This window comes from Mus musculus, chromosome 2, assembly GCF_000001635.26.
Source record: "Mus musculus strain C57BL/6J chromosome 2, GRCm38.p6 C57BL/6J".
NCBI lineage: Eukaryota > Metazoa > Chordata > Mammalia > Rodentia > Muridae > Mus > Mus musculus.
This window is the reverse complement of record NC_000068.7, coordinates 11,699,527-11,717,871: the sequence shown is the minus strand read 5'-3', so window position 1 is coordinate 11,717,871 and position 18,345 is coordinate 11,699,527. Positions and strand designations below refer to the sequence as shown.

General features: G+C 45.1%; 1 protein-coding gene across 23 annotated transcripts in view; it reads right to left on the bottom strand.

The window, feature by feature from the left end:
- Positions 1–12,700, bottom strand: part of Il15ra (interleukin 15 receptor, alpha chain) — a 28,814-nt gene extending 16,114 nt beyond the window's left edge. For 5 of the 23 annotated variants that reach the window (NR_073191.1, NR_073192.1, NM_133836.2 and 2 more), the window contains exon 1: positions 12,294–12,579. Coding sequence is in view for 10 of the 23 variants with exons in the window: in XM_011238959.3 (XP_011237261.1) it covers positions 11,928–12,024 (97 nt within the window). In the remaining 13 variants the exon portion in view is untranslated. Of the gene's footprint in view, positions 1–11,927; positions 12,242–12,293 lie in introns of those variants that run through there. The other 18 variants (NM_008358.2, NM_001271499.1, NM_001271500.1 and 15 more) reach the window with 14 other exon arrangements.
- Positions 12,701–18,345: the final 5,645 nt, after the last annotated feature.

Genomic DNA, 18,345 nt, shown 5'->3' with positions numbered 1-18,345 from the left:
TGTGTGCCACCCCCCACCCAGCCACCAGCATAATTGTTAGCCAGGTGTACTTGACTTTACTCTTCCTTCGGAGCCTGCTACTCTCACAGGAAAAAAAAAAATACAACCACAAATTCATGAAGAAGCCTACAAGGTTTTTGTCAGAATCTGCCCTTCCAGATGTCTTTACCCTTTGGTTCCCCATAATCGAAGACCTTTGTTTCTCCCCGATCCTCTTTCACAACCCACCACACTTTCCGCTGACTACCTCCCACCAACTTTCTTTGCTGACTGCCATGTTTACCTTCTAAGAAAACCTGTATTTGTTTACTGGTAACCTGAGTCCTAAGGTTCTATGATCTTTCCCATCTATATTTGGCCCAGTCCTAATTTGCTTAACATTGTATTTTTGATCCTAGTACAATACCTGGAAATACTAGATGTGCAGATATGTATGGAAAGAATTATAGTTAGGCTTGGTGTGGAGGCTCAAGCTTTAATCTCAGCACTCGGCAGAGGCAGAGGCAGAGGCAGAGGCAGAGGCAGAGGCAGAGGCAGAGGCAGAGGCAGAGGCAGAGGCAGAGGCAGAGGCAGAGGAAGAGGCAGAGGCAGAGGCAGAGGCAGAGAGGCAGGCAGAACTCTGTGAGTTTGAGGCCAGCCTGGTCTACTTAGTGAGTTCCAGACCAGCTAGGGCTACATAGTGAGGCCTTGTTTAAAACAAACAATGGAAAGGATGATGGATAGACACTTTTCTTCAGTAACAAGCTGGAGTTTGACTCCCTGCTGTGATTTAGTCTGGTTTGTTTTATTTCCTATACGTAGTCAGTTTCTCTGATTATTTCACTTTTTCAGAAGAAACTAGGAACGAGACAAACTGTCCCAAAGATGAACTGCCTAGATAGGTCAGCTCTCAAACTGCAAAACTCCAGCTAAAACTGGCTTCAATGGGAGAATTCTGTGTGGTAGAGGTGAGGAGTTTTAGAACATGATGTCTGAGGGTTCTAGAAATAGATGAGGGGTCCAAAATGTTGGCTATTTCTATGCCAGAGTTGTGTTTGACTTTTTAACCCCAGAACTCCAGAGGCAGAGGCAGGAGGATTTCTGTGAGTTAGAAGCTAGCCTGGTCTACACAGCAAGCTCTAGGACAGCCAGGACTACACAGAAAGACCCTGTCTCAAAACAACAACAAAACAAACAAAACCAAAACCTTTATGTGCATTAGTGCCTTGCCTGAATACGTGTGGACCACACGTATCCTTGGTGCCCAGGGAGTCCAGAAGAGGTTGTCAGATCTCCTAGAGCTGGAGCTACATATGATTTTTTAAAACTGCTCTGTGGATGCTGGGAATCAAATCCAGGTCCTATGGACAAGCGGCCAGTGTTCTTAACCACCAAGCCATTTCTCTACCCAGGCATTCCTTTTGGATTTTTAAATTTTACCTTATATGTTTGAGTGTTTTACCTGAATGTTTGTATGTGTGCTATATGTGCGCACTGTGCCCAGTAAGTCAGAAGAGGGTGTTGGATGCTCTAGAACTTGGAATCTAGAGTCAGAAATGACTGTGAGCCACCATGTGGATGGAAGGAACTGAGCCTGGGTTCTCTGTAAGAGAGGCAAGTACTGTTACCTGCTAAGCTATCTCTCCAGCCCATCTTGGGCTTTCTTTTCTCTTTGTCTCCAATCGCACAGAACAAGCCTGACTTCCTTTTAGAACATTTTTACTTAGGTTCAACAGGTTTGAATTTGAAATAGTTTGAGTGTGAATCCACCCATGATTTCAGGACCACCTTTTCATCTCCACTGCTTTCTCTTTTGCCTTCAGACTCAGGGATTTTTTTTTTTTTATCAACAAGTTGTTTCACATCTTCTAAGTATTGAAGTTTTCTCCAGAATTCTTTCAACTCTGAGCACTCATCACATACGTCCAGATAAAAGCATTCAGAATTTATCATTGGAGAGGCTGTAAACTGGAGAATGTGTTAGCAGTAATTATAACATAGTCAACAATGGCTACCTCCTGAGAGAAAGGTAGTTGTTCAGTCCACGAGACCAAACGTTATCAGCATACTCATGTGGAACTAGAGTCCCAGGGAAGTCCTAGAGAGGTGCTGGTCCTCAGTCTACAACGGAACCCTGAAGATACCAGCAAACGAACTGAGAAACAGAATGGATGAACTTGCCAGCCAGAGTGAGGGCAAGCAGACAAAAAGCAAACACTTCCTTCCTTCCTTCCTTCCTTCCTTCATGTTCTTTCAAGTGGGCTGCCACCCAGAGGTGCAGCTCAGAAGAGCCAACCAAGATACTCCCTCACAGGTGTGCCCAGCAGCATGGGTTTTAGTTAATCTCAGATGTCATCAAGTTGACAACCTAGAGTATCTTATCACAAGTCCGAATCTTGTCAACTTGACACACAGTTCACATTCCCTTATTATTATTCCCTTATTATTATTCCAAATGGAAACAATAGCCAGGTCATAATTCCACTTAACATTATATAGCTATCCCACGTATAACTGTAAATGCATTATATAATTTAGAATATGTGGAGATGGTCCCATGCCAGGATTTCCCAGGTTGTAGCAACATGAGCTAAATAAATTTTGACTCTCTATGAACCACAGAGTCTCAGGTATTCTATTATTGCAATAGAAAATTAACTATTCTTAGACCTCCTTCTCCTCCTCTTCCTCTTCTTCCTCCTCCTCTTCTTCTTTCTCTTCCCCCCTCCTCCTCTTCAGTGCTATGGATCAAACTCAGGGCCTTGCATATGCTATACAAGTGCTCTGCCAGGATCCTTCTTGAAGGAACCTCTAAGAGGCACTGACAGTTCAGCCAAGATTGTGAGTTGCAGAAGACAGTTTCCTTTAGTTACTCCTCTAGCTGTGGCTTTTGATACCTGACTTGGCACCACTCCCTCTTCTTATTAACCACCTATTTACAACATTTAGAGCTCCTTCCTTCAAGACCAGGGTCCCGTGCTGTTAATTCCACTTGGTCTGTGTTTGGAGTCTTAGCCGTAGCTTTGTCTCCCAGGGCGAGCTTATCACTGCTGCAGTGGCATCCTTCCTCTGCTGCCTCCTGTCACTTCAGGTCCATGTTTTCAGTAATGCTCAGGAGTTATGTGTGGATCCATCTGTAGAGCTTGTTAAAACTAGCTGGCTCCAACCCAGAACTACTGAGCTGGAGGATCTGAGGCAGAGCCCGGGAACCTGTATTTCCAAGTTCCAGATGGTACAGGCTCTGCAGGTCCAGGAACTGTGGTTTGGGGACTGCTGCTGTCTACAAGTGCAGCAGAGCAAATGGTGCTTTGTTTATGACACAAAAGTGTGAACAGCAGCCTGTCCACACCATCTTCCAGATCATGGCATTGACTCCATAAATGGAGATTTCTTTTACACATTTGTCTTTATAAGATCACCTAAACTTCTACTCTAGGGCTTTAACTGTTGCGTGAAATATATAAAAAAGCAATCCACACTACCACCAGCAAGGCACCAGTGGACAGCCCAGCCTGTTCTCTGCCCAGCAGACTCTCCGATTCAGAGCTTCAAAATCTCTCCACCCGGCTCGCTAAGTTCCCATGGCGGGGTGTTGCTACACATGCCCTACACTTCCAAATTCCCATGGCTGGCTGGGGTGCCCTGCCACCGTACTTTTCTCTGGAACTCAGTTGAGTCACCGAGTAAAGGAAAACACCACACAATCTTAGTTTAGAATCTACAGGTAACACAATTGCTGGGTGCGGAAACTAGCATCCTGTGATGGTTTGTATATTCTTGGACCAGGGAGTGGCACCATTTGGAGGTGTGGCCTTGTTGGAATAGGTGTGACCTGGTTGGAGTAGGTGTGTCACTGTGGGTGTGGGCTTGAGATCCTCATCCTAGTTGCCTGAAAGTCAGTCTTTCACTAGCAGCCTTTGGATGAAGACATAGAACTCTCAGCTCCTCCTGCACCATGCCTGCCTGAATGCTGCCATGCTCCCACCTTGATGGTAATGGACTGAACCTCTGAACCTGCAAGCCAGCATCAATTAAATGTTGTTTTTATAAGACTTGCCTTGGCCATGGTGTCTGTTCACAGCAGTAAAACTCTAACTAAGACACATCCTAATTTTATTAGCTATTTAAGTTATAAATCCTCCAGTGGCGCATCCCAGAGGATCCCTACCTAAATCGTGGGCCTCTCGCTACCCACATTGTGTCTCCATGCTCTTTCTGGTCCAAAAGGAAGTATCTTTCTCCTGACTTCCCTATTCCTCTCACTGACTGGAAATTCCCACCTACTTGCCCAGTGATTGGTCCCTTGAAATCTTTATTCATTAGGGGAAGGTTCTGCCTCATTTAACTTTAAAAAATACATTTATTTATTTCTTTATTTGTGTGTGTGTGTGTGTGTGTGTGTGTGTGTGTGTGTGTGTGTGTGTGTGGCTTGCCAGTCCCATGTGTTTAGCTCTGTGTTTCCAAATCTTTAAATCCTCATTTGGGGTACTTAGCCGTATGTTACATTGCTTGGGAAATACTTGGGGATGGATTAATGGTGTGGGGTGGGAAGGAACTGTCATAAAAACCAATTCAAATGACCTTAAGGACACTTGGCAGTAGACCAGAATGGAGAATTCAGTGAAACATACTAGGCCTGACCTTTTAGAAAATGTTCCCTCTGTCTGAGAAAGCCTGGACCTTTGGACCTGTGAGTGAGCTATTACATTATTTGTGGCTGGACATTTTCCAGCTATCGATCAGTATCTCCAGAGACTTGTGAGCTCTTCAGGGAAAAGGCTAGAGGAAGACATCTAAAAGAACTACCCTTTCTCTTGTTTGTCCCAAGCCTGCTTCTTAACGTTATTGTTATTGTCTTTTCTTGGGCCAGCAGGGATCTTATGAGATCACAGTTTATTTTGCTTCCCTCAGAGAACTGGCAGGCCCTGCCAATGGGTCATTTTGAAACCTTGGAGGTAAAGGAGCCTAAGAGTCCCTTCCTCACACAGGGCATTTCCCGCCTTGCAATTGCAGAGGCAACACATTCTGCACAGAACATCCTTTTCCTGATGGCTGACACTGCTGTAAATTCTACTTGGTCTTTCCACACATCTGGAGCACTCCTGCTCCAGGAACATGGTGTGCGGGGTGTAGAAGATGAAGCAGATGGACACAGCTGGGAGTGATAAGACGTGGTTTAACTGCAATGCCTGAAAAAAGTGCCATTGTGTAAAAGTTCAAGGATGAGCAAGAATTAGCCAGACATTCAAGGGAAAAGCAGAGCAAGCAGTCTAGTCTGGTCAACAGGAGTCGATACATTTCCAGAATGGTCCTGTGAGAGGACTCAATCACTGTGGCTCTGCAGAGCACGCTCATTGCTGGCAAGGAGAGGAGCTCCTCTCGTTGTCAGAACCTTGTGAACCCTGCCTGATAGGATGGGAATATATATATATTTAAAGTTAGAGCTGAAAAGATAGCTCAGTGCTTCAGAGCAAATCCTGTTTTTCCAGAGCACCCGACTACCTGTAACTCCAGCTTCAGAAGACCTAATACCGTCTTCTGTCTGCCTCGAGTATGCGCATAGCACACGGCAGACACTCACACAGACATCTATCGACACACAAATAAAATATGAGACACATAAATCTTAAAAAGAAATGAGCGAATGATGGAAGCCAAAGAGCTAAGAGAAAGAGAAGGGAATGGGACCTAGAGTCTGCCCATGACCACAGTCTGCTGTAGCTCCTTCATCTTCTCCCCTGCCCTCAGCATGGCCTCTCTGCAATCCTTCTTCCCGTTGCCATCCCAGACTTCATCCAAGCATCCATCTCTCCAGTCTCCTCCTGTACTTGGTTTTAATCACACATTCTTCCCCCCCCCCCCCCCCCCAATGAGTAGAGTGCTTGGCCAGCACACATAAAGCCCTAGGTTTGATCCCAATGCTGTATTAAAGCCAGGTATGTATGTTTTGTTTTTGAGACAGGGTTTCTCTGTGTAGTTTTGTCTATCCTGGAACTCACTATGTACACCAGGCTGGCCTCTAACTCACAGAGGTCTGCCTACCTCTCCTGGGAGATTAAAGGTGTTCACCACTACTGCCTGGCCTTAACGCCAGGTATGGTGATGCATGCCCGAGACCCCAGCACTCAGGAGGTAGAAACAAGAGGACCAGAAATCCAAGGGTATCTTGAGCTACATAGCCAATTGGAGGCTAGCCTGGGCTACATGAGACCATCTTAATTTCCTGCCCCTACCAAGAACTCACTACTGTAGTTTCCTAAGAAGGTGCTATATTAATTTTGCAGCATATCTAAGTCTAAATCAACATTTCCAACCCTTCCGTTTTGTTAAAGGTTTTTTCAACATTTATTGTTTATTTATTTGTGTGTGTGTGTAAATCTTTGTTAATTGCTTTCAAAGTTGACTCTTTGATTCTGTGCCTTTTATTGAATTGTAGACCCAGAACATCAAGTCCATGCTGAATCCCACAGCAACAATGTCATAATTATAGGTCAGCTCAGGAAAAACTGATACTTAGTAACCGTGAGTCTTCTCAAAACCGGAACCTAGGATCTGCCTTGATTTAAGTCTTTCATGTCTTTCTATAAAGTGTTTTATAGCATTGAAATGTTGTATTGTAGTGTGTGTGTGTGTGTGTGTGTGTGTGTGTGTGTGTGTATGTGTGTGTGTGTATGTGTGTGTGTGTGTGTATGTGTGTGTGTGTGTGTGTGTGTGTGTGTGTGTGTGTGTGTGTGTGTGTGTGTGTAAGTCAGAGGACAACTTGCAGGACTTGGTTCTCTCCACCCCAGGGGTTTATAGGTCTTCTGTCTTAGCAACAAGCATCTTTACCAGCTGAGCTGTCTCACCTTGAGCTTCCAGCATGCAAGTCTTTTTTATTTTTTTAATTAGGTATTTTCTTCATTTACATTTCAAATGCTATCCCAAAAGTCCCCCACACGCTCCCCACACCACTCCCCTATCCACCCACTCCCACTTCATGGCCCTGGTGTTCCCCTGTACTGAGGCATATAAAGTTTGCAAGACAAAGGGGCCTCTCTTCCCAATGATGGCCAACTAGGCCATCTTCTACTACATATGCAGCTAGAGACACGAGCTCCGGGGTACTGGCTAATTCAAATTGTTGTTCCACCTATAGGGTTGTAGACCGCTTTAGCTCCTTGGGTACTTTCTCTAGCTCCTCCATTGGGGGCCCTGTGTTCCATCCAATAGCTGACTGTGATCATCCACTTCTGTGTTTGCCAGCACCGGCATAACCTCACAAGAGACAGCTATATCAAGGTCCTTTCAGCAAAATCTAGCTGGCGTATGCAATGGTGTCTGCATTTGGAGGCTGATTATGGGATGGATCCCTGGGTGCAGCAGTCTCTAGATGGTCCATCCTTTCATCACAGCTCCAAACTTTGTCTCTGTAACTCCTTCTATGGGTGTTTTGTTCCCAATTCTAAGAAGGGGCAAAGTGACCACACTTTGGTCTTCGTTCATCTTGAGTTTCATGTGTTTTGCAACTTGTATCTTGGGTATTCTAAGTTTCTGGCTACAGTAATAAATAGAAATGACTCTGCAGCCACCAGGGGTCGCATTTGTGGAGATCATAGGCATGAGCCACCATACCCAGCTTCATTATCGTATTATTTTAGAGGTTGCTTTACCACTGAGTGATATCATATTACCTCACACCTACAGCATAAGAGCCTTAAACAGGGCTAGAGAGATGGCTCAGCCAGTAGGAGCTCTTGCCACCCAAGTGTGAAGGTCTGAGTTCATATCCCCAGCACTCACGCAAGAATATTAGGTATGGTTGTGTGCATCTGTAACCCCAGAACTGGAGGTGGGGAGGCAAGGAGTTATTGAACAGGACAGCAAACGTTCTCCATTGGGCAGCACATAGGCACACACACGCACACACACATGCACACGCACACACACACACCCTTAATGACTGTTCTCTATACATCCTTTCCCAGCCTTTGTGCTGTTATTGCTATCAGCCATTTTTCCTTTTAAATTCACAGTAGCACACCAATGTATCACTATTATTTTTGTTTTGAAGAGCAAAATTATCTTTTGCCACCAATCAATTTAAAGTGTTTATGTTATTCTGATCATTCTCTGAGTGTTTTGTACTAAGAGGGCTTTGCAGTAGCTACTTTGTGTCTCGTCTAAGAAAGGAAGCCTATATCAGGTCTGTCAATAGTGAATGGTCCTCAGAGATAAACATAGGAATAGTTGATATTTGAATGCACGAGGTTATAAAAATACCGCAGCCAATCCAAACTGCCAAGTGGTGGTGAGTTATTTAATTTACAAAGCTAGATGGTTTCACAATTACATTAGAAGCAATATATTTCATTGCAATGATAACTTTTAATTTCCTTCAGTCTTAGTTACATCTTTTAATACTACAATCTAAGGAGATATATATCTCCTTAGATATCCGATGTAAGTCTACAGCTATACCATACTAAACTTGATAGGGCTTGTCTGGTCTTGGAAGCTAAGCAAGGTTGAGTCTGGTTGATACTTGGATGGGAACTATCTAATGTAAGCAAGTCTCATCTTGTCTGGAAGAATACAAGCACCATGAAGACTGTAAGTGTATTGCATAGTTCCCTAGTGCTCCTTCCCCAGTGCTAAGCCCCATACACATACAGGGCAGGTATTTATACGTTGCGAGCTTATGAATACATATATCAGATGAAGTTATAGAAACTGGGACTTAGAGTTATGCCACTTTCAAAGTTCTCACATCGCCAGTCCTAATGATCATTAGCATGGAGCATGGGGCGACACCTCTTTCTGTTTCTCAGAACCTGTGGATCAGGCTTCTTTATCAAGTCAGTTGAGAGTCTAAGATGGGCAGGAATCCCTGGCCTACTCTTATATCTGGAGTTCAAGAGTGGTCAGGTTAACACACCCCTCCCATTCTTTATATGAGGTCAGTGTGCATTTCAGCATTTTCTTTCCCTGAGCCTCCCATTTGAAAGCAGATAGGTACTAAGACACGGAGAAGAGAAAATGTGTCCCTTGCCTTCTAGAGGCTCACTCTGACTCCACCATGCCCAAACAGTCAGGGTATCTAGGCTTCCAGTAACCTATTTTTTCTTCCTGGCTGAAGCGCCAGCCAACCTATCACACTTCCTCATGGTGCAATAAGTACAGGCTGTACTCACTCAGCTCACTGCCCCGAGAACTCATCCATTCCTCTTTCCTCCAGTTCCTTAAGTTGAGGGCCTAGTCGGCTTCGAGGGTCAGAAGGCTGGGTGGTCACAAGTTGGAGACTCAGCAGGACTTCTTGGTTCCAGTTTCCCAGAGACACCAGCTCTGCTTCAGGATTCCTTTGTCACCCACTGAACTATTGCAGAAGCTGCAATCTCACTTGCAGCTGTCAGGCTGTCCTGACTGGTTTGTTCCCTACATGCCTGGAGCACATGTCCACCATGCAGCCTAGCAATGTACTTCCTCCACAGACCCTAGAGTCCCCTACTGTATTGCCCAAAAGAGTATTAAGGCTCCCTAGGAGAAAGCCTTCCATTCACATTTACTACCATAGGTGATGAATGACACCAAGGTCATGGAGGGATTCTATAAGAAAGAGAGTCACCAGGGCCAGGCACACACTTGGGAGGCAGATATCTGTCATGGACAGCCTGGTCTACATAGAGTTCCAAGCCAGCCAGTGCTACACAGTAAGACCCTATCTCAAGGAAAGAAGGAGAGGGAGGAGGAAGAGGAGGAGGAGGAGGAGGGAGAGGAGGATAAAGAATACAGATTCCCAACATGTTGCCTCTTAAATACTACCATACTGAAACAACTTAAATACCCAACAATCAGGAGGCAACTAATGCTGATTCACAGATCTAAAAATAAGTCATAGTTTAGCTGGGTATGGATGCACACACATCCCATAATCCCAGCACTGGGGGAAGGGAGTAGGGAATCATTTTTCACCTGCCATATTGTTTGAGCCTCTCTCTCTCTTTCTCCCTCCCTCCCCACCCCCCTCATACACACACCCCTGGAATTCTCCCCTCTTTGCCCTGCCTCTCTCTCACCCCAACATATTGTGCTGTCCATCCACTCCCATGGATTCAGGTCCTCAGATCTGGATGACAAGAATTTTCACCCTCTAAGCCATCTCCTCAGTAGCCACCCATCTCTTTGTTTGTTTGTTTGTTTATGCTTTTAGGTCTTAGTACATAGCCCAGACTATCTTTTAACTAGAAATCCTCCTGCCTCAGCCTTCAGAGTGCTGGGATTATAAAAATACTCCATTACACTGGGTGCTAGTTCACTGTTGATGCAATTACAACATGAACAAAGAATAATGATTGAGCTAAATAAGCCACACAAGAAAGAGTAGCGTGCTTTATAACTCCACTTATAGAAAATACTAGAAAGTGCAACAAATCCAAAGGAAAAAAAGTTAAATTGTTGCTGAGTTGAGCAGGAGATAAGAATTTTGGAGGACACAGGGAACTTCTTAGTTATGGGTGTAACCCTGCTTTGGTTTGGTGATAGTTTCAAGAGTGTAACTTTCATCCTGAAACACAAAGAAACATACAACTTAAATATTTGCAGTTTTCCTGGAGTCAGTTATGACCCAATAAGGCTGTTCTTAAAACCAAGATTCAGGTGCCAGTTGATGGCACCAGTGGAGCCCGAACTTTAGGCAAGGAGGTGCTTCCTCTAAGCTGAGCTGGACTGAAACCACATTCACTTTCAGACTATTTGGAATATCTGCAGGCTATTTCTGAAATCTCAGGACCATTCTTTGCTATCCAGTTAAGAGGAATTTACCAACACACTCCAGCTTTACAGATGGAGGGTGGGGACCCAAGAATAAATGAAGCCCCGTAACACCCCTACAGAGCCAACCCCAGGCTCAAGTCTGTGTGGGATAACTATGACCAAGTTCCAAGGAGACTGAGTCAGACGCCCATCACTGGGAAATCTTGCTTTAAAACACACTCAGGGCTAAGGAATTGCTAACTTGCAGGAAAGTCCATGGATGACGTCATTGTCCTCGGTCCCCAAATCCTGTGCACATTTGCAAGCATGTGCTTTCACACACATTTCTGTGCAGGGAGTACGTAGATTTTTTTAACAGACTCTGAAGAATTTCATGTTTATAAAAAGATGCGACATCCTGGGTCCGGACGTTGCTAGACCCAACTGTTCTCGCTCTTTCCTTCTAGACCTATTGGAACAAAACTAGGAGTCTCAATTCATTCTTCCCGAGATTAGATCTAGACGACACATTCTGGAACATGTGACACCCCTTCTTCCATGGGAAAACAGTCTCTCCTCCTCTCCAATCGTCCGGGCCCCAAGTTGCCAGTGCGCTTGAGAACCTGGACCTGTTTTGTAGCGTTCAGATGCGCAACCTGCCTGCTCCACACGTGGTTTTTGTTTGTTTGTTTGTTTGTTTTGTTTTGTTTTTCCTCCCGCGGAGCGCAGTACTTTGCCCAGTGCCTTCCATCTAATTTACTTTGACCTGAAAGTCATGAAGGGTGGTTTTTCCTCAAGCCCCTCCTGGAACCCCACAGGCGCGACACCCCACAGCTGCGCCAGGTGGGCTGGCAGAGGCACACTCACACATTTCTCTAAGTTCTTTAAGTCTTATCGAACTTGTCAGACCTGCTCTCCCTAAGTCGCCGAAACGCCGGTGGGATCGCTCAACTCCCTTGCACGTATGGTCCGGGAGCCAGTCTAGAGCAGGGCAAGGGGCCACTCTCTTATCTGCGCTCTCCCAGGCTCCCTCCACGTGTCCCCCCACCCCCACCCAGCTCCCTCCATCACCCCCAGACCCACTGCGATCCTCTCAGCTGGACTCCTGGCTCAGTTCCCAGAAGATGTGACCCCCACACACACACACACACACGAATCAAGTTCAGCTGGGCGTTGGGGTCCCCCTCTGCTCCCCTGTTCCGGCGCATGATGCTCCCTACCCGGCGTCACCCTCAGCGGGAGCAACAGTAGCAACAGCAGCAGCAGCAACACAGGAATGGCCTGGACTCCATAGCCCCGGAGCTGCGGCGAGGCCATGGCCAATTGTCCCCAGCAGTGACCCAACGGGACGCAAGGCTGGGGTCCCTGGGAGGTGGCGAGCTCAGCTCCAGGACCAGACCGCTGCTAAGGAGTATTCGCTTTCGCTTTTGCTTTAGCCCCCGGATTGCAGAGAGGTGCGAAGTGGTGACAGATCTGTGACTCAGCATCCCCACCCCTGCTTTGGAAGAAGCCCCGGCAGCCTGCAGTGACGCCCCCTCCCCAGTTGGGCTGCTCCTGTCCCCCGAAGCGCGCGCGGGGGCCCTCACCCGTAGAAGCCGGCGATCTCCCTTTTCATTCCTTAATGCTGTCTTCCCTGCAGAGGCAAACTCCTTTGAATCCACTCTGCGCCCACACCTGACTTCAGCCTTGTTCACTTGTCATCTGTCCTGGCTGCTGACCTTCAGATTTCAACTTTCAGAGTTTCCCTCTAAGTAGCCCTGAGCTTGACTGTCCGTGCTCTGTGTCCTTGGGCGACTGCATAGGTGTCGCCCCAGTGCAGCCAACGGGAAGTTCTGGGCGGACGATTCTACACCCGGGTCACTTTCCTGGTGCACTCGGGCTCCAAGCTGCTCCTGGCTTCCACACAGCTGCTCCTGGCTGCCTGCCTGCAGTGGTGCTGGCAGTGGCCAGGCCTTGGACACTTTGCCTTCTTCCGGCTGTACCTTTCCAACTCAAGAAAGTGCCAAGTGTTTGAAATGGAAGAAGGGGTGAAGAGGAGAGGGAGGGGAAAGAATAGAAAAAGGAGGAAAGACAGGGAAGAGGAAGAGGGGGAGAGAAAAAGATATAGAGAAGGAAAAGGAGAAGAGGAGAAAGAGGAGGGAGGAGAGGGGGAGGGGAGAGAAGAAGAGGAAAGGAAGAGGAGGAGGAAGAAAGAAGGAAGGTACATTATTCATCTTTGTACCTCACATATAATTTCTTTAGTCAATACACAACTCTTCAGAGTCTAAGAAAGACATCCCCTTCTAAGTGTGTGGATTAATTAAAAACAAAAAACAAACAAACAAAAAAAACTTTACTGGAATTTTAAGTCCCATACTGTGGAGGACCAGATCTGGGGAAGGGGTGGGGGGACAGACGGACATGAGTGCTCAGTCAGAAACGCCCTTAAATATGTAGATGTGGCGTAAGAAGACAGACACGCCTGCCTTTCAGTCTATAGGTCCCTAAATACAATCTGGCACCATAATGAAGCTACTGAGAGAACGCATGCTGATTCTGTTTGGAAAGAATGGAATGACGTGTGATTGAAGTCACCCATCCCCTAGGCATGGTGGACAACAGTGAGCTCTATACTTGACCCTCTTCCCTAAAGAGTCTTAAGATTGGCACAATAAATATGAAATACACACAATAAAAATTCAGAGAGAGGATCAGAAACCACATATTCCAGTCTCTTATAGTCAATGAAAAACCTGGAGAGATAGCTCAGCGGTTAAGAGTACTGGATGGAGAGAGAGAGAGAGAGAGAGAGAGAGAGAGAGAGAGAGAGAGAGAGAGAGAACTGTATGCTCTTCCAAAGGTACTGGGTTCCAACACTCACATGGTGCTCATCACTGTCCATAATTCTGGTTTCAGGGGATCCAGCTCCCTCATCTTTGGGCATTGCATGCACACAGTACACAGACAAATGTATAGTCAGCATTCACACACGTTTTTTAAAAAGTATAATGAATGCCAACATTTTATGTGCTTCAAACTTAGAAACACTCCTTTTATGATGGACATTTTCAAATATCAAAAAAGGAGAGGTAGCCAGGCATGGTGGTACACACTCCTGAGTCCCAGCTCATAGGAGGCAGAGTCGAGAGGACTAGAAGCCAGACTTACTACACAGCAACTTCATTGCCAGCTCGGGTCACATGAGGTTCTGTGTGTGCTGTGTGGGGACAGCAACATAGTTTCCTAGTGTCACCCTCAGCAACTCAATAAGTGCCCTTAATTTTTTGAAACCAAACTGAAATTTGTGGCTTCAATGTAGAAAAAGTGCCAGGACTGGACAATGTGGCACAGGATTAAATATAATAAAGATATTTTAAATTCAGGGTTCAGAGGAGGAGCTTAGAGAGTTAAAGCACACCTTAGAACAGGGATGGGTGTGGGGTTCTCTAAGAGGGAGTCACATTTCACTGCCTTTACAATGGTCACATGGAGAGTTTTATTGGATGTTGAAGCTATGTTCTTCCGAGAGAAGTTGAGGACCTTATTGATAAGTATGGTTTAGACCATCGGAAGACAAGACACCCTTACTACACAATGCTAACAGTCTTTTGGGGATTCTCCCACAATGTCCAGGGCAGAAATGAGTCCTCACCCCAGGTCACTCACACACACACACTCTCTCAAGCCTTAAGCCAAGGTCATTGTTACTTTAATATAACATATCTATACATGAAAGGAATGATATTTCTATGTCAGTAACATTTACATAAGATCTCATTTGGGTTGGAATTCTTGCTTCCTAGATGGTAAAGCTTTAACCAGTGTGGGGCTCCTTCTTGTGTTCCCTTAATTTTGCTTGTCTTTCTAACCTGCCTCAAGTTCTGTCTAAAAAAATCTAAAACAAAATAAAAAAGGCTGTGGTTATACTTCAGTTGGTAGAATGTTTGCCCAGCATGTATGGGTCCCCGAATTCTTATCCTCCATACTGCATAAACCTGGCATGGTGGCACATGCGCATGAGCTTAGCACTGGGAGCTAGAGATGAGAGAATCAGGAGTTCAAGGTTAGCTTCAGATTCAGAGAATTGGAGGCCAGCCTGGACTGCATGACACCCTGCCTCAAAAATAAAAGAAGACAAACAAAACAAGACAGTTAAACACACCCACTCATCATCCATCCAGATGGTGACCACAGGAAGTCTACTATTTTATCCAAGCAGGGACAGAACAATGTCTCCAACTGAGGCCAACATGAATGCCATCTTATGTTGTCCCTAAATATTCAAGCATGTACGTGCGGGTGATACATTAAAATGAAAATAATTAACAATATGTCTTAGTAACATCAAACATCTCCAATAAAACTAATACAATTATTGAACACATAAGAAAAATATAATGACTCCTGAGCTGAGCATAGTGGTACATGCCTGCAGTCCTAACACTTGGGAATGGAGGCAGGAGAATCTAGAGTTCAAAGCCACCCTCACCTATCTCATTCCACCCTGCCAAAAAGACTTCTTTCTATAGTCAATGAAGTAGAGTTTTTCCCGTTATTGTTCTCAGGATCTTGTGATTCTTACAGGACGAATTCAGAGGAGACACAGGACACAGAGCAGAAGTCAGCAAGAATTAGTATAGACTGTCAGGGGTTGAGAGTGTACAGTGACAAAGACATGTTTCTGAGAGAAGCACTCTCACAGGACCAAAGAGGCCATTGAAGAGGAAAACTCCCTCACAGGATATGTGTCAATCGGGTTTAGGGCTACAGCTGTGTGGTGTCAGGTTATAGCACTCCAGGATCAACATTTATAGGACTCCTGAACCTAGCTAGTATAAATTCCTCATGGGAACCAGCTTCATTTTCAGATCTTTTTATAGTGATCTTCCCTCTACATGTATATATAATGATATGATGATATTTTATATTTGTAAAATATCAGTGAGAAGGAAAATCAGAAAAAGGAATGGGTGGCTCAAGGCAGGGCAGGTGTTTATTTAGTAGAAAAGCTACCGAGGTGGTCTTTGTAAGAATTAAAGCTCACAGTTCACTAACAAGATGAGGTATAGAAGAGAAGAGAGGGTCAGAAAATAAAGTTGAAAAGTTTCTTTTCTTGTCCTACAGTTGGCCATTGGTAGGGACAGACTGTGAATTAAAGAATTCTAAGTGATCAAGTGAGTTGCATTAATTTATGTCATTTTGTTAATTTTGTGGTGTTTTCTTGGACCTCTTTTGATTAACTGTTCTGGAATGGTTTATTCCCTGCGATCTCTTTTGAGTTTCTTTATCGTATATCTTCCAGTCCAAAGTATTCCTTCCGGTGTCTTATGTAGAGATGGTTTGGTGGCCATAAATTTATTTAATGTGTTTTTATCATAGGAAGTTTTTATTTCTCCTTCAATTTTAATCATATTTTTGCCCAAAGCTCCCTGGTATAACAATGCCATGAATGTTATAGGAACAACCAACTACTTTCAGGTTGCATTTAAAGCCTACTCCACTAATTAAAATCCATGTCTAGTACCATTAACTAGGCCAAAATTCCATGGGCTAGCTAGATCATAGGTCTTAGGGAGAGAAAACTCGGTACTCATATTCTGATAAATGTACCCAGTAAGAAACTACCTTCTAAGAACTTATCTTTCTACACATAGATTAATGCATTTTCAACCCTCATCAGAGAAGGTTCTTCTTGCAGTAGATTAAAACTGAGTTCACAAATAGTCAACGTGCAGAGAATAAGAGACTGTAGTATTCACCTCTAAATGGGATATCTGTATTATACCTCTCCCCCAAGGCATAAGGGTCATCACAGAAGTAAGAGCCAGAGGAAATAGACATCTGCAGAAAAACAGTATTTGATGGATATGACAGTGCACTTGCACACATGAACTCACAATAGCAGGGACTGCATGCAAGTCCTGCACAGAATCAAGGTAGCCAAAATACCAGCATGGATGGAGGAGAATTTCAGGAAGTCCCACCCCAGCCTGAGAAGCAATTGGTCACTGATGGCTGTTGGGGGGATTGTGGGGGGGGGAGGGGAAAGGGGAGGGGAGAGGGGGAAGGAGGAGAGGGGGAGGAGGAGGCAGAGGGAGAGAGAGAGGGAGGGAGGGAGAGAGAGACTGTCATTTTTTGTTTGTTTGAGGGCTATAAATTATAAAAAGCTAATCATGAGCCAGAGTTTGTTTTTTCAAGACAGGGTTTCTCTGTGTAACCCTGGCTGTCTTGGAACACACTCTGTAGACCAGGTTGGTCTCAAACTCAGAAATTCACCTGCCTCTGCCCACCAAGTGCTGGGATTAAAGGCGTACGCCACTACACCCGGCTGTTTTGTTTTGTTTTTTTATTATTTGTTTCTTTGCAAATAAAGAGTATAAACTACGATTAAGACAGTATCACAATGAGTTCAAAATTGTGCTGTATTTGAAGGCATCTTTTAATCACATTTTAAGGCCTCTCTTTTAATCATGAGGCTTTAAGACTGTTCTTGCTTGAATTAGTTTTGTTTCCATTTTCTTATTCTTCATAACTGGCACTGTCACCTGTGTGACAGGCTTTTTTTTCCTGTGGTTCCCACCCAGGTCTCATATCTTCTTGCCATGTCTTCCTCTGACACATCAGGTTTTACTCTTCATCTTTTTGTTCTTTTGTCTTAGTCACTGTTCTATTGCTGTGAAGAGACACTGTGATCAAGGCAACTCTTATGAAGGAAACTGAACTCTTATGAACTGGGGCCTTTCTTACAGTTTCAGAGGCTTAGTCCACTATCATCATGGCACAGAGCATTATGTGTGGGGCTGGAGCAGATGCTGAGGTTCTGATCCATAGGCCAAAAGAGAGTGGAACTGGACCTGGTTTGGGCTTTTGAATTCTCAAAACCCAACCCTCAATGACACACTTCTTCTAAGAAGGACACACCCACTTCAACAAGACCACACCCACTTCAACAAGACCACACCCACTTCAACAAGACCACACCCACTTCAACAAGACCACACCCACTTCAACAAGGCCATACCTCCTAATCCTTTCAATCCTTTCAAATAGTGCCGCCCACATGACTAGACATTTGAATATGCAAGCCTATGGGGTCCATTTTTAGTCAAGTCAGCACAACCTCCTTCATCTGAAGCACTCTTTTCTCGGTTTCAGGATTACATTATCTGAATGGTATTTGTGCTCCTTCATTTCTGTGTCAGTTTGACACAAGCTGGAATCACTGGGAAGAGAGAACCTCATCTGAGGAGGTGCAAGTCTCTAAAGCATTTCTTGATTGATGATCGATGAGGGACAATTGAGCTCTCTGTGGGCAATATCATCCCTACACAGGTTGCCCCGGGTGCTATAGGGCTGCAGAGGTGGCTCAGCCCTTAAGAACACTGACTGCTCTTCCAGAGTTCTGGAGTGCAATTCCCAGCAACCATGAGGTGGCTCACAACCATCCATAATGGGATCTGATGCCCTCTTCTGGTGTGTCTGAAGATAGCTACAGTGTACTCCTATACATAAAACCCTGAGGGAGAGAGAGGGAGAGAGACACACACACACACAGAGAGAGAGAGAGAGAGAGAGAGAGAGAGAGAGAGAGAGAGAGAGAGAGAGAGAGAGGTGGAGGGGGTAGGGGAAGAGGGAGGGGAAGGTAGGGGAAGGGGGAGG